The 15,890-nt window shown below is 41.9% G+C and overlaps 1 protein-coding gene and 1 long non-coding RNA gene across 2 annotated transcripts; one reads left to right on the top strand and one right to left on the bottom strand.

The window, feature by feature from the left end:
* Positions 1 to 465: 465 nt before the first annotated feature.
* CSRP3 (cysteine and glycine rich protein 3) lies at positions 466 to 15,699 on the top strand. The gene is made up of 6 exons (XM_009505038.2): positions 466 to 591; positions 7,029 to 7,160; positions 11,524 to 11,692; positions 12,888 to 13,023; positions 13,720 to 13,813; positions 14,983 to 15,699. The coding sequence occupies exons 2-6, from the start codon at positions 7,049 to 7,051 to the stop codon at positions 15,060 to 15,062; spliced, it is 591 nt and encodes a 196-aa protein (XP_009503333.1). The 5' UTR covers positions 466 to 591; positions 7,029 to 7,048; the 3' UTR covers positions 15,063 to 15,699.
* On the bottom strand, positions 7,912 to 11,487 carry LOC135313523 (uncharacterized). Its single transcript, XR_010373159.1, has 3 exons — positions 9,534 to 11,487; positions 8,186 to 8,393; positions 7,912 to 8,076 (listed from the first exon to the last, which is right to left on the bottom strand). It is a non-coding gene; the product is annotated as an uncharacterized LOC135313523 (long non-coding RNA).
* Positions 15,700 to 15,890: the final 191 nt, after the last annotated feature.

Below are 15,890 nucleotides of genomic sequence, written 5' to 3' on the forward strand. Positions count from 1 at the left end.
CAGTAAATATTTAAAGATTAGAGTGAAATGTGTAATCCTCTGTACCCTAAAATACAAACCAGTTGTACCTATCAAATCCCGGACTGCTGAATGAAATTCTATTTGGTTTAAAATTGTTGAGTTCCAGAGGTTCCTACAAACAGGGTTTGATTTTTTTGTTTTTAAATCATTATTTTGGTAAATTACTTTTGGCAATGTCACCATTTATGACTAAATCCTCATTTCAGGAACTGTTACTTTATGATTCACGTTTAAGCAATGTGGTAGCCACTATAAAATCCGAATCTTTATTTCTGATCTATTAGACTGCATTTAGGAATGCCCTTTAGGCGTCATCTGAGGGGCTGCATTGTTGTCCACCTACTCACAAGTGGACATAAGGGAACAAAACGCCAGGCTTTTGTCACAGGTTATTTTCAGCTTGGTGATAGCAGTGGCATTGCTCAGATCCCTGAAACTCTCTCTCATTCCCCTCCCCTCCCAGCTTATAGGGCCGACAGCGGTGGCCCCTGCATTTAAAGGGTGCAGGAATCCCTCGCGTTCAAACCCTTCGAGGCTTGAGAAAACGGGGAGAAGCATCAAGCGTCTCCGGTAAGTAGAGTATATTGCGATCTGCCAAGACTGCCTGATATACGGGTTTGGCTATTTTGCTCTTTTCCTAACAGATTGTAGAAACAGCTTATTACTTGACAAAGAAAAATGTGTAGGTATAGAACAGAAATGCGAGTCCTACAGAGCTGACGGCAGTGTTTTAGGTTTGGAGGAGCCAATGGATAAGAGACATTCTTCTTGGCTTCTCCGCCTGTTTAGTAGCTACTAGCGTTACAAGGACGGGACTGTGGGGATCCTCATTAATGAGATACACGCCTCGGCTGCACGCGAGACTGGATCACAGAAGCTTCAGAAGCTTTAAAAAAATGTTGTTACAGAGCTACAGAATTATGTTTTCCACAAATAGTTTGTCTTTGTCCATACACTTTTTAAAGCGCATGAATTTACATGCTTCCATAATTTCTCACAGAAAAGTATTCAGGTTGTAAAAAAAAGGAAAAATAACAAACAAAAATCCTCAAAATGTTTAACGTCAGTAACAAATTGTAACAAATGAGAGGAAAACTTCCATGCAGACTTGACAGAAACTGGGTAGATAAGAATGTAAGAACACAGGACGAAAGAATTCACACGACCATCACTCAAGCATTAAGAGACAGCACAGCTGGTCAAGTCTTCAGGGAAGCCCCAGTTGTTTATAAAAAAGTTTAAAGTTATTTACTTTGAAAAGTGCTCCACCTAAAGGTAATATTCTTTCAAAGAATAAAGCCTTGTATGTAGATAAAATAATTCTGTGTCTTATCTCAATCATCACGGCAACGTTTCACAGCCCGTAACAGTTTTGCTTGGCATTTAAAAGACTTAGTGCACGGATAAGGACTTAGGGAAGGCTCTTGTGGAAGGAATAGTGAAAGTCGATAGCCGAGGATTAGGTCTGGGAAAAGGAACAGGTCATTTGAACAGCAGGATGCAGTTTCCCACAGCCACATGAATCAAACTGAACTCTGGGCACGTACACGCGAGTATGGGGCGGGGGCGGGGGTGTGTGTGTGGTTTTTTAAGTCAGAACTAAGTACCTTGTCCTAGTGTTGGGGTATCTTATTTGTTGGAGGTGCCAGCTTAAATTTCTGCAACAGAATGCATCAAGGAAGTTTTAAAAGAAATGTGACATTACTATGCTAACAGATAATAGATAAGTGGAAGGACACAGAGATGGAAGCAAAGGACTCTGGGTTTTTCTAGCAGCTTTGCACATCACGTGCATCATATCAAGTCACTTAAAACCTTTTGTTTCAAAAGGGCTTCTATAACTTAGAGTGGCGAGTGTCGATGAAAAACCACATTAACTTTCCTGTGCCAGGGTGGAAATTCCCATCCCTCGATGTCCACGTGTTGGTTTACTGCAGAAATAAAGGAAAAACACTAGTTATCATGAGGCCGTGGTGGAGGCTAAATGTATGACGCTAACTAATAAGCATAAAATTTACCTGTATCCATGTCCATTGAATGCATCAGAATATAAGAAATATGATTATGAATACGTAACGATATTGCATCTTTCAGTAAATGAGCTCACTCTTCAAATACCTTTTTGCTCTTGTGAATCTGTTCTGCTGAGAGAGAACACTTTCTGCAACGGATTGGATTTTGACAAAAACACCTTCAGGCTTTTTGAGCTGCAGGGGCAGGAATTGTGCTTTACACCGCAGACACATCAAGATAAAACTAGTGAGTGTTAGTTGCAGAGAAAAACTATAGTGGCATTTTAGTGCTACTTTTATAAAGGAAACTATATATTGTTACCGCCATGGTGCTGGTGAGGCGAGTAACACTAAGGATGGTCGAAAGAGTCACTGGTGGTCACAGGACGGGTCAGCAGCAGAGCTGTGATTAGATACCGGAATGAGGCCCCGGCTGCATCGGCATTTCCAGACTTCAGACAGACTTCAGCTGGGAGAAGAGTTTCCAACGTAGCAGCCTCGATACTTGTATTTCCATGTAGACAGTGATTTGATCTGATATTATTACTGTTTATTTATTAGGTAAGGAATCAGTATTCTTATACTTTTAACTGCGTCTAAACTGAACAGCTAGCTGGCACTAAAATAGAGAGAGATGCAAGGCACGTCCTATCCATCGGTCCTGGTTCAGCATTTCTCCCAGTGACCATGAAGACCAACATTTCCCATTTATCCACTTCAAGGCCATCCTGTAGCACGCGTGGCACCCTGAGATAATCCTCCCAGCCACGCAATAAGTGACTTCTGCAGCCCATTCAGATACGACTTGAGCTCTAGACTATCAAATGCGTAAGAATCTAGAAGGGAAAACCTCGCGTTTAGCATGGAAACACCAGAACTACTTCCAACATCTGCTTCACTTCCACTGCACCGTCCAGCACTAGCGCTGCCTTCTACTCCTCTACACAACGTCGTTGGGCCAGTGCTGCATCCACTTCCCATTTAGATCAATGGATCTAAATATATTTTTGTATTATATTCTTATCAATAGCACTCTGATTAGAGTGAGACGCACTCTGTGACACTTACGTGACATCCAGATTTGTACGGTGTGACTGACAGCCCAGCAGAAGATGGCTCACATTTTTTCATGCCTGTGCAGAGCACAGAAACACTTCAAAGGCTTCCTTGCTCTAAGACTAGCCCAGATAGTAGCGCTACAAGAACTAAGTAATGAGAAGCATGTATCCTTGGCTGCATGTCTGATGCATATAGTTCTACTCCGTGTAGTAGCTGCATCTTGAAACACGGCAATATGAGCTGCCAAGTACTATTAGAGCAAGACCAAGAACACTCCTCCAGCTTAACAGTACCGTGAGTGCCCGCCAACATGCCGCAATATTAATACTCAAAAGTTCCTCTGTCACATGTTTCATACATTTAGATTGGGCCCACTCTACTGCCCACTAGATCTCCAAAATATAACAAGCACCTTGCAGTTAGCAGTCGCTGCAAGTTACCCAGATTTAGACAACAAAGTTCGGGCAATTTCAAGGGATTTAGATACTGACTCTCAATGAAATTAAGTGAAAATAAGGCTTCGGGTAAAATTTGTTCCTATAACAAATAGGAGACTGAGTTCAATTTGCCTGTTGTAAGGACGGAGATTTAATCCACCGTTATAATTTAGCTGTGTAGAAAACTAGGAATGCCATATACCCTGTGGAATTTACTTGCTCACGGTAACACTGCTGCACAGGCAGCATCTGCAGGGATGGCCCCTGCAGTTCAGTGTTCGGAGAGATGAACAAAGCAAGGACACGAAGAGCACGGACTGGCCCTGGTACCTCAGCCAGCTGCTCAGCCAGCCAGCGCAGACGTCCCGGCGTACGCTGCCGTTCTTCCACCGCTACCCTCATGGGAACGTTTTTAGTGTGACTTCTTTCTCCTACAGCTTCCCATCAGGTGATGCCAAAAAACCATGGAAAATGTGTATGCGTGCCCAGTCACGTTACTATAATTAGCCTCAGGAGCAATGGCTCTTTTAAGAGCTCTAACCACAGCCCGTAAGAGCACAAGGTTCACTATCACGCATTATCAGGCTTTTTCAGAGATTACTTTTTTTCCTTCATCTAATTACATAATTAGAGCTACTTTCCAAGAAGTATCCCGTTGCCACAGGTTGAGATGCTTGGTATGCCTTCGTAGGGAACTACACCAGCAGAAGCAGTTTTACAGAGGCTGGAGGTACAAACCGCTCTCCTCCCAGGCAGCTATCGGTGCTGCTCCAGCTGGGAAGGGATTTGACTGGAAATGATTTGAAAGGGAACATTGTGAACACAAAAATCTCATTTTAATTTAAAAAAAAAAGCGTCACAAAAGTGATTTTTTATCTCCCGTCGCTCTTCCTTCTCTTAAAATGTTTGAAGCATTACTTGAACTATTTTTTATAAGAGAAAAAAATGGCACCGGTATAAAAGTACTTTAAAAATAGGAAAAAATACAGAATGAGACAGTAAGATTTCACCTACATGAAAGATTCCTCTCTGTTCCTTTAGCTCCTGTTTAAAAGAAACGGAAAAAAGATTTAGCAGTGCTATTCAGTAAAGCCTTCACTGAGTAAGAAGGGACCAAATTCTTAGTCTGTTCTTTGCATGCGGTTATTTTTGTTTCTTATTTCAGCTACATCAGATTTTGGTTCTTACTCATTACATTACAGATAAACAGAGTTAGAGGCAGCTGAGTTTTCTTTTCCTTCTTGCATCATTATTGTTTTCTAACTGTCAGAGCAGGGCGGCTCGTGAACAGCCTCCCAAGAGAACTGGTAGGGTCTGAAAGAGGGTAACGATGCCGTTGCTGTGTGACAGCGGCGGTCGAGGCTGACTGAGCCGGGGAGGTTGTTCAGCTGAGCATAAATCAGCCTCACCAAGAGAAGGAGAGGTTGGATCTTACATGAGGATGACAGGTACGCTGTCTACCGCGGGTGATGATGGAATTATACAGGGTTAAGGATATACTAGTAACCATGGTACTAAAGCAGAGATGTTTGCATATACCGTTATCTGCACTGTTATCCGACACTGGTTGTTAAAACGTGCCCACGTAGCTATGTCTTCAGTGCTATTGCTTCAGCACGCACACACGCTCCCACGCCATCTTCCCTTTGCTGGTCTTTTGCACCATTGCGTGGTTTTTAGTGTGAGTAGCCAGAAAGAATTCCCTTCAGCTTCAGGTTAAGCTTGCAGAGCTGGCAATAGAAACTGAAATTTCATTCTGAAATTCAGAAGATACACTACAGAAGCAACTAAAATGATGATAAACACGGGACGTTAGTGTCCAATGTACAGACATAGTAAAATGTTAGTCTAAAATGCAAGCCATTTAAAATACCAGCTATGTTACAGCACTGCTGTGATAAATTCCCTTCTCTTTCTCACTTGACTTCAGAAGAGAATTCCCAGGCAGCAGGCCTGATTCAGCATTCAAAATCCTTTTGTTAGTTAAGAATATGTCATGGTGAATTTAATCAAATACAAATAGCACAAGCAGGCTTTGAAAGAACTATAATAAGAAGGTGACTGTTTTTCCAAGAAGGAGAAGGAAGGTCTGCGCCAGGAGCTCGGAACAACCCGATAATACCATGTGCAGATGACAAGATGACGTCCCAGACTTTCCAGAAACGATGACTCAAACAAGAAAACAGAAGGGCAAACCGTAGGTTGGGGTTGTGTCAGACGCGCGATAGCACAATCATCAGGAAGGGCACTTACTGAGCCGGCCGTCAGGAGCTGGGCTTCTGGCTCCGACACTGCCCTCCTGTGTGACCTTGGGCAAGTCACTTCAACAGTAACCGGAATAGTAAGAACTGGAACCGTGAGCACTGCTTTCTTTTTTCTCTCAGATGTTTAGATTTTTAAAACAACTGACAAAGAAAAACATGCCTTAAGCACCTTACAAACCTATCTGTTATTACTTCATAACGGCTGTGCAGCACAGTGATCGTGCAGCTGTTTTATGAGGAATTCCGGAAAGCAACAGACAACTTGTTTCTATTAAAGCATCCTCTGACATAACATCGTACATTTATTAAACTTCAGGGTGGAACTATCCAGGTGTGAATTGTATAAAATGGTATCCTGCTAACACAGAAAATTGCCTTTAAACACTCCACCAAGGAAGCTCATGTGGTACTGGATGAACTAGCACTTGCTTTGGAAAGGTATAAAAGTACTGCTTGCTGTCTCCTAGCAGAGAGCCTAGGTAGAATACTGTTCTGTAGGATTTTAATGCCAAATACTGTCCACACTTTTCCTTAAACTCCAGTAAAGCTTCAAAGTGTTTGTTAGCCTCCAAAAACCAAATCAACACACATAAAGCAAGAACTGAGGGGGAAAGGCTATGCTGGGGTAGCGGGGAGGGCAGGATTGAAAGAAAATGACTATTTGTTGGAAAATAAATCCTAGATCCACTTCTCCAGAAGAGGTTTGAGTGATCCTGGCACCTTTTTACTGAAACACCTCACAATCATTTCACATACTTACCATCACAACATGCTGAGCTAAGGAATATCCTTATTTACGAAAATGGGTCGCAGAGGACAGAGGGTTTAGACTGGCCTTGTCCCCAAAGCACCAGGCTAGCACCCTCACCCACGGAGAGGTCCCACTCCTGCTGCCGCGCAGGTAGGCAGGATATCCTGGTTACCAGCGTGCCTCAAAACCCCGTTATGCCAGCCACAGCTCCCGACAGCAAGGAAGGTCTCCCCGGGCCTCCCCTCCTCAGCAGGGCTAGAGAAGCCGGGTGGACTCTCAGCCACCACCTCACCTCTCTGCTGCCAGATAATCTACAAGTACTGCGGTGTAATTCTCACCGGCAGATATTGGCTCGGGGACACACTGCAATAGCAGCCAACTGGAGGGGGGGGGGGGGGAGTTAAAAAAAAAAAAAAATCAAGCTGTTCTGTTTAAAATAATTTACTCTTGCTGATGTATTTATTTATGTAATTTGATTTTCTAGGCTACCCTTCAGTTATAACGATGCCGAACTGGGGAGGTGGAGCCAAATGCGGTGCCTGTGAAAAGACAGTGTACCACGCTGAGGAAATCCAGTGCAATGGAAGGAGTTTTCACAAGACATGCTTCCTCTGCAGTAAGCTGGGCTACACTGTTTTGACTTCACAGTATTCCCATAGCTCTGTATAAATCTTCCATTAAAGCAAGTAAATGTTCCCTAATCCGACACATTTGCTCACAGGACACCTACAACAGGTTTTTAAACACCCCAAGCAACATACAGAATGCTAGAAGCAACTGGCATCAGACTGAATTTCACACAGGGAAAGTTTTATAAAGCTTATGCATCTTATTTCTGGGCAAGTTTGAAGTAGCAGACAGTCATGATAATCATCCTACCTAAAATACAGCACAGAGAGACTGATCCTGGGCCGGCGCACTCTAGAAACCTACAGACAAAACATGTTTCCCATCCTTTTAGTAATGGAAGGATGGAAAATGACTGTATCTGTTTTCAAAGCAGCAGTCAGTTTTCTGAAATGACAGTTTGCCATCAGTAGCAGCTCTTAATAATCAAGGCCAGTTTTCTAACCCTTCACCCTGAGCCTCGTGGGCTCCAGGCTTTTCTTATTCTGAACATACATTGGATATTATTGTTAGGGACACTAGAGTGCTGCAGCATCACGGTATCTAGGTCCATCTCCAGGAAACCCTACCTCCTGTCCCACAACGTAGCATTTTATGGGTTTTTTTCAAGTTAAAAAGTCTAGAAGAACTAAACATCCCTCTTAAGACAGAAGTATGTCTTATTGGGTTATCATAGATGATTACTTTTATGGTGAATATTAACATTAGTTCATTTCACACAGGAAAGCTGAAGGACGTTACCCCAGTGTCATCCAAACCTCCCACCAACAGCATACAAGTTCCTCAGTCTCCTCCAACCCCGTATCTCACATAGCCCCATTTCACTTACTCTTTTACTCCACATACCTCCGGAATGTTTGGCAGCTGGCTTCCAGGCATATTGCTTTCTCTGCAATGAGCTAGCACTAGAAAAATTAGAGAGAAGGTGTCAGTTCAGCTCTGTTTGCCCTTTGTGGGGAGAGCAAACCATTTGCTAAGCAGTTTGTTTTGTAGACAATGCTTGAGATTTAGTACCTTTGCAGGATGAATTCCAGTATGACAGCTTAGAAGCCACTGAATCCCATTTTCCACCCTCCTTTCCCGGATGGATAGAGAATTCTCGTTTGGAGGCATGTGATTGGTATTACATGCTTAGATGACACGGTACAGCATTATGCAGAATCAGCCCAAAGGACACACTTGAGACATCGTTGCCTTTCCCCGAGTGCCCTGCAAGCGATGCCTAAAAGACGGAGAAGGAATTCCCTCAAAAAGTTTTCAGTTAATTGGCAACCTTCAGCTGATTCTTACAGAATGGTAAAAATCTCAGGTTCTGTGAAAACTAGAGACTTCTTACTGCGTCCATGTGCTGCCTATAACAATTAATACTAGATATCAGAAGACCTATAGGGAGAGGGACACGAATGTGGTAATTACGAGAAAAGCTTTAACCGATGCTTGTGCTTTATCAAATGCTAGAAAACGATGCGGCAGAAAACAACAAATGAGTAGACTCTCCAGCTCTAATAAAAATAAATGGCTGTCCTTATAGGGCACAGTTAATGTTTCTCTCCCACCTAATACTGGAAGAAGTTTAAGTTCCATCCTCAGCATAAATGATGGGGCTTTTTAGTGATTCATGATAAACAACATCCATCCACAAGCTCTGCCAACTGTTCATTTGGTTTGTTGTGGGGGGTTTTGTGTTTGGTTTTGGTTGATTGGTTGGGGGCTTTTTGGTTTGGGGTGGGGTTTTTTTGTGTGTGTGGTTTTTTTTTTTATTTTATTTGCCTCTTGTAGCCATAAGTCTGAACTAAATTATTAATAGGTTAGATACTAAAAAAAGTATTCCCAGCAGCAGTATGTTTAAGGTCAAAACCCAGAGATGCATCTAAGCCCAGCTGGCATATAAGAGGTATGTTAATTAGCTTTACTTTTCTCACGATTCACACACACTAATCAGCAGCTCTGGACAACTCGGTATCACGTATCATGTTCATGGGCTTTTCAATGAACCAATTACATGATTTCATTTCTCAAGAGAAGAAAAACAATCCTTCCCAACCTGATCTCAGGTATGGAATCAGTTAACCTATTAGCTGAGCTTTCATATATTTTTATATTAAATATACTTAAAATATATTTCATATTTTACATTATATTTGACCAGACACCCAAAACACACCAGCGTTTTTTTGTCCAAAAAGTTCAATTTTGGCAAAATGATAAACAATTCCAGCCAACCTGTTAACACAGTAAGAATCAGACAATCTAAACTATAAATCACACTCTCTCCGCTCCATAATTCTTCCCCACTAACATCACGAGGGAGAATCATCTTTGCAACAAACCCCCCTTCCCGTGCAGATTGCTGTTTACCTACCTTGCTTCCCCGTCAGCTTTTACTTTAACCGCAGCTGTGACGGACATTTGGCAGGATCTCACGCCATCAACCCGAAACTTCTTCGTGCCGGCTCGTGAAGGGGATCTGTTGGCAGATGACAGGTCTCCAAGTTATTTCAACAATAGCACTTCAAGGGCTTTTGCTCCATCTGTTGCGGTGAATTGATACTCTATCCCGAAGGTGCCAGAAATAGAAACACTTTATCTACTGCTAGAGTTTCCATCATCCCTTAACTCCCTTAGCAAACATAATCTCAAAGCAGAAGAGACTGCGGCACGTCGAGATCAGGTTCACACGTTTACAGAAGGCCCTCGTTTTATTTTTGTTAACTCTAAAGGTCCTTGCAGCTTATTTTTCCCTCTGCACAGTACAGTGGCAGGATTAAAGCTGCAGAGGTTCCAGTGTCAGCTTAAATTCTCTGATGCGGGTGAATTTTAGACTCACAGCAGGACAGTTGAAATAAACACGGAGGGAAGAGGGACCAATCAAACACTCAGCTACCTCTCCTAGAGCTTGAACTTCCAACCACCTTCAATACTTGTCTGTTTCACAGGTTTCTGTTGCTTACATGAGCTATGCAGCTTTATTTTCCAAGCTACGACCAGCCCATGCATGACCGGAATGCCCTCTGTGGGGCATGCATGTGTTCAAGGGAAGCTGTAGAGAACCTTTTTCCCTGTTTATTTTTTTCCCCATTAACCACTGTTGACGCAGTGAACAATTTGGAAGAAGTGTTGAGATTTTATTTTTCAAGTGTACTACAAACCCGATTTTTTTCTATAGGCACTCCAAACTGAAAGCTTCATCCCCTCCCGATGGGGTGGGGGCTGCCTCATGCCGAGTTCCCCAAACAGGGCAGCATACGCCGTCACCCAGCGGATGAGGTGGGGCTACAATTTTGTCCCATCCGTTATTGTCCAGTTTCCATGCCTAAGGAGCAAGGGGATCTACAGGACTGGTAACAGAATTTAGTCTCTAAATGCTGAGCAGGTTTCAGATGAGCAAAGAGCTGGGGAGAGAGTTATCTAGCATCCACCACCACTCCATGAGAAAGACCACGCATGAGACCAGCCCCAGCAATGCTCGTTAGCTCTAGGTGTGGCCTGTGTTTCTCACAACATGGATACTTGCGTACTGAGATCCCCAGATTAGCAGCTGTTAGTGCTTGTTAACTTGGGTCCTTCCAAGTTGAGGCTCGGTTTATAGTGCCATAGAGGATATAACATATTCCATTACGAATGTCGGGCATTCCCATGGCACTTTCTGTCCCCAAGTCTCCCAGGCCTTTCCTAGTTAGCTAAGCCAAGCAGTATTTTTTCTGTAACGAAGATGATGAGGTCTCTCTTTTGGGGATGGCCATAGTCATACTCTTGCCATCCTGGAGGAAGTCTGACAGAGCTGAGACTACCGGGTATTTGGGATTATCACTTCGCCTTGCACTACAGCTCAAGCAAATGTGACTAGATAAATAGAAAATATATTCCGCTTGACTCTGGACGTGGTACGTACCTTACAGTCTCTTTTAGAAACATGCCACACTATAATAGCGTGGGGTGAGATGAGAGAGCCACCGCAGACCCCGAGTGACTACTTTGCAAGGTGCGGATGCACAGCAGAATCAATATCGCTCCAACCTTCCTTTTTGTTTTGGGGTTTTTTAAGGTTTGGGAGTTTAGGATGATGACCTCAAGCCCATCTTAAACTTCACAGACCCAGACCAATTGTCTCAAGCCCATGGTTTTCTAGGCTTAGAGTATAACTTCAGAGTGGCAAAAGAGCATGTTGTGTGCACACACAACTACTTTTGCAACAGCCCAGTGAAGTTTTATACTGACTACAGGCCAACATCCTCCTCTTCTGTATCTTTAAAGATATACAAAAATAAACACTAACTGTAATTATTCTAAACCACATTAATTCAAATTTTAAAATGCAAATGGTTAAAATGCCTCTCTCTTCCTATTTTCAGTGGCTTGCAGAAAAGCTCTGGACAGTACCACAGTAGCAGCTCACGAATCTGAAATCTACTGCAAAACTTGCTACGGGAGAAAATATGGTCCCAAAGGTATTGGCTTCGGACAAGGGGCGGGATGTCTCAGCACTGACACCGGTGACCATCTAGGCTTGAATCTGCAACAGTGAGTTAAATCTCATGACAGCACCTTTTTCTTGTACTACTTGTCACTAGCAAGGTACTTTAAATATTTTATTCTGTTTCCATAACAACACCTAGCGTAAGTAGCAGAGCAGACTTTCCTACCACCTTTCCTTCAGTGGACACAGTTATTTACCATTTTTTAATGACATTCAGTCCCTTTGAGCCCTCTTTATAGATTATCTTCTCCTTCACTGGGCCATTATTCTGCAGAAGCAGACCTTATATGCCACCACAGATGTAAATGTTCTCTGCAATTATAACTTGCCATTAGCACAGTGGTAAAGCCACATTCGCCATAGAACATGAGAATATTTTTTCCGCCCCCCTATCAGAGGCTACAATAGAGTTAGGTTTTGCTGTTAGAGAAATAATCATACCACCACATACTGTTAACTCTCCTCTCAACGGGGGAAATAGTGTTTCTAAATCCTCCCTGTGGCTTGAATAACACTCACAAACACACCGAGAATATGTTTCAACAAAGGGATTCTAATGGTACACCATCTTCCAAAAGCCTCAGCTGCACATAATCACCTCTGACAGGACATTTTTATAGTATTCTTCTACGACTCTCAAAGCTGAACATTTCCAAATCAACGATGCTTTCCTCTGGTATGACTATAAGGAAACCAATTAACCAATATGCCGTGCAGGAAATAGAAGCTTAAATAATGTATTGAACTGTAGCTTCTTGTAAGATACTAATCCATTATGGGCAGAGTTCTGTATCAGAAACTGTCACGTCCTGTAGATTTAATGACCTGTTGCAGTCCAACAGTCCGGTAATTCAAAAGTCACTCTGTGACAGGCTTTAAGCGAGCACAAAGACGTAATGCACAAAGCCCAGAAATACAAAGCAAAGCTACTTTTCTGATGTGCTTTTGACCCTGGGCCAGCTAAGAACCCCAGTTCCCTGTCCAAACATTACAGAGACTAATGAAACAACTGCATGTAAAACCTAAGGGTTTTCTCCGCTCACTGCTGAGTGCCAGCAGATACCAGCTTTTCAACCGCACAACACAGAATACCTTCATTTTTCTCTTTTTCCCCGCCCCTTGCCTAAGACCAGTAATTTAGTAATTTTTATCCCTTACCAAAAAATCATGAAACCCTATTTCTAGACCAAATATAACATTTTAATCAGTCTTTTAGAACACTGAAAATTTCTGTTTCAGGGGGTCACCAAAACCCGCTCGCCCTTCTACACCAACTAATCCTTCAAAGTTTGCCAAAAAGATGGTGGACGTGGATAAATGTCCCCGCTGTGGCAAATCAGTGTATGCTGCAGAGAAGATCATGGGAGGAGGAAAAGTAAGTAGTTACTACAGCACTGGAAACAAAACAGGCTTTCATAACGGTGACAAGCTATAGCTAGTCGGTCCTTGATCTTTTAAGTTTTTACTCATGGTCTCAATGAAGAAAATATGAGGATGAATTAGCAAATTGCTAGGGAGCCCGATGTACTGACTTTCAGCATTAAAACCATGTGCTTTTCATAAACCTTCTGCAACTTTCTGCATCTTGTTGGCATCTGAAGGACAACTCCTGGCTATGGTACAGGCTGCCTTTTCTACCACAGTCATTCTACTAACTTCTCTGGAGATATTTATAATTTAAACATTTTTTTTGTAGTGGCAATTGCAGTTAAACTGAAGAGATTCCGTGACTAGAAAAACAAAAGCCTGCCTCACATACCATGCTAGTTCTCTGCTCTAGGAACTCTCACTAGAATATTATCTCTGCACATCAAAGAAATGGCCAAAACAAGAGTAATATCTATAGCTCTCTGCTTTTTACTAGCCCTCCATTAATAACAAAGTCACTAGGTAAGATCTTGGTAATAAAGTCATTGAAAGAAAGACTGATCTAGAATGACTAAAAATGGAAGCCATCAGACCAAGACAATTTTAACCTTTTCAAACCACAAAAAGGAAGAGTTTTTTGCTTCTTGTATCTGCTAGCCATGCACTTTCTGTAATATGCAATGAATTGTCTTAATTTCCTCAGCCTTGGCACAAGACGTGCTTCCGCTGCGCTATTTGCGGAAAGAGCTTAGAATCTACGAACGTTACAGACAAAGATGGAGAGCTCTACTGTAAAGGTAAGGATTGTAATGAGCTGAACTGGGTTATTGAGTCAATCTAAAAATTATTCTTTTTAGACCTAGTATTGCCATCGTGATTTACCTGGCTGCACGCTTAACAGCTTCATGAAATTTCATTTTATCTTTTTTAATAACTTTCTGAGGGCAAAGGGAAGAGCTATGGTAACATTGCAGTTGTATCTTGTACTACTAACAGTTAAAGTTGTAACTTTTCTACAAATACGAAATCCTCTCTGTTCTGTCCTCACACCTTCTAGCAGGAACACTGGCCATATCTGCTGGGCAGACTCCTGTACCTGCGCAGTCTCTCTCACCTGAAAAAATCAAAACCAACCAAACAAAAAAAACACCCAGCACCACACTACAAAGATATGTGTCTTCAAAGGTCATCTAAGGTCCTGGTCCTAATTGGACTTCTTCCCAGGAAGAGTTAAAAAGATACCTTCCACTATACTGGTAGTACAGAAGATAACTCATTCCTACCAAATCATACACCCAGATGTTCTTCTCAGATCAAGAATGTTCACAGGATTTCACCTGGCTCTTAGAAAGACCTTGAAGTGAAAAAAATATGCAAAGCTTTTATATCCCAGGCTAAATTTTACAGAGAATCCTAAAGAATACTACTTAAGTTCTGTGACTTTGGGTGCAGCCTGACAACTGCAAATAATCGAACTAGCTTATTTTCAGAACTATGCTGACCATTGCTACCTCCTTAGCACACTTGCGATAACTAACTATGCGCACACTTCGCAATACAGGGTTAAAATGGAATGGTTTGAACTACCATGGATAGTTTCTTGCCTCAACTCCAGTTCTTTTAACCTCCCTTAAAAAATCTCCGACATTACTCGGTCTGTATTACTCATACGGACCAAGTTTTACTGCATATTTTCAGACAGGAAAGTAGTTTGAATGAAAATGTTACTTAGGTCCTAAACACGTGGAGTTGCTTAGTTTTGGGGGGAGGAGATCAGATGTGACTTTTGTTTAAATCAAATATGTGATTCTAGGTTCACTATTAGAGCCTGTCGACACTTCTGAGAAAGACACTTTTTCAGATTTCCTTCCTTTTTTTAAGTTTGCAGGAAGTACTAAAACCGAAAGTCATTTACCTCTACATGAAAACATTCACTATGCCATTTACCTCCCTCCTTCTATTGCAGTTTGCTATGCAAAAAATTTTGGCCCCAAAGGAATTGGGTTCGGTGGCCTTACTCAAGTGGAAAAGAAAGAGTGCGAATGAGAAGAAATGGATGCAACAGACTCAAAACTGCTGTTGATGCCACCAAGTGATAACTGTCAAGTAAAACGCTAAACATCACATGTTGTCAAGAAACTAGGGCATTTGTTTAATATTTTCCACCTTGCAGGAAAAACTTGCAAGCTTGTATCTTAAGAAATTTTTAGACTAGCTTAAAGAGGTACAGCGATAAAACTAGATTCGTGTTTGTTTTACAGTAAATAAAGACAAAAAAACCCTCGTGGAACATTATTCACGGAACATTATTGCTTCGTAAACTAGTATTTACCACACTTCAGACTGGAATTCTAGACCCCGCACACTGTCCCATTAAGATAGAGATACCTTACGGAGCGCAAGGGTCAGAGTGGTCCGACTTAGGCCACATTCTCCTTCGTTCAGAATGGTCTGCCGCCTGTATTTCTACCAATCTCCTAATGGAGTTTTGAACGTTTTGACGTTTTGTGTTACGAAAAAGTAGATGTTGTTCACTTTGAGACGATTAAAAAGTATTTGAAATTCTCTCTCTCAAAGGGAGATATTTCTGAAAAAAAGAAATGATTTCGTAGAGTACAGTGTTGTAAGTTTTGTTGTTGTATGTTTTCGAGCTACAATAAAGTACTGGTATTGCTTCACATTATTTTTACTTGAATTTGCTTGTGCTTTCTGTTTCATAAAGTTGCAGATATATGCATTTCACTGAGATGAATGAAATGCCCCATTTCTTAACTACGGGAATTCTGTTTCATTACATTACTCTTATCTTGTCAGTTCTAGATGGTATTTAACTTTAGTTTCCTGATCTCGATCTGTTTCCCTGCTGGTTTTCAT

The sequence above is a fragment of the Phalacrocorax carbo genome, chromosome 5, assembly GCF_963921805.1.
Source record: "Phalacrocorax carbo chromosome 5, bPhaCar2.1, whole genome shotgun sequence".
NCBI classification, from domain to species: Eukaryota; Metazoa; Chordata; class Aves; order Suliformes; family Phalacrocoracidae; genus Phalacrocorax; species Phalacrocorax carbo.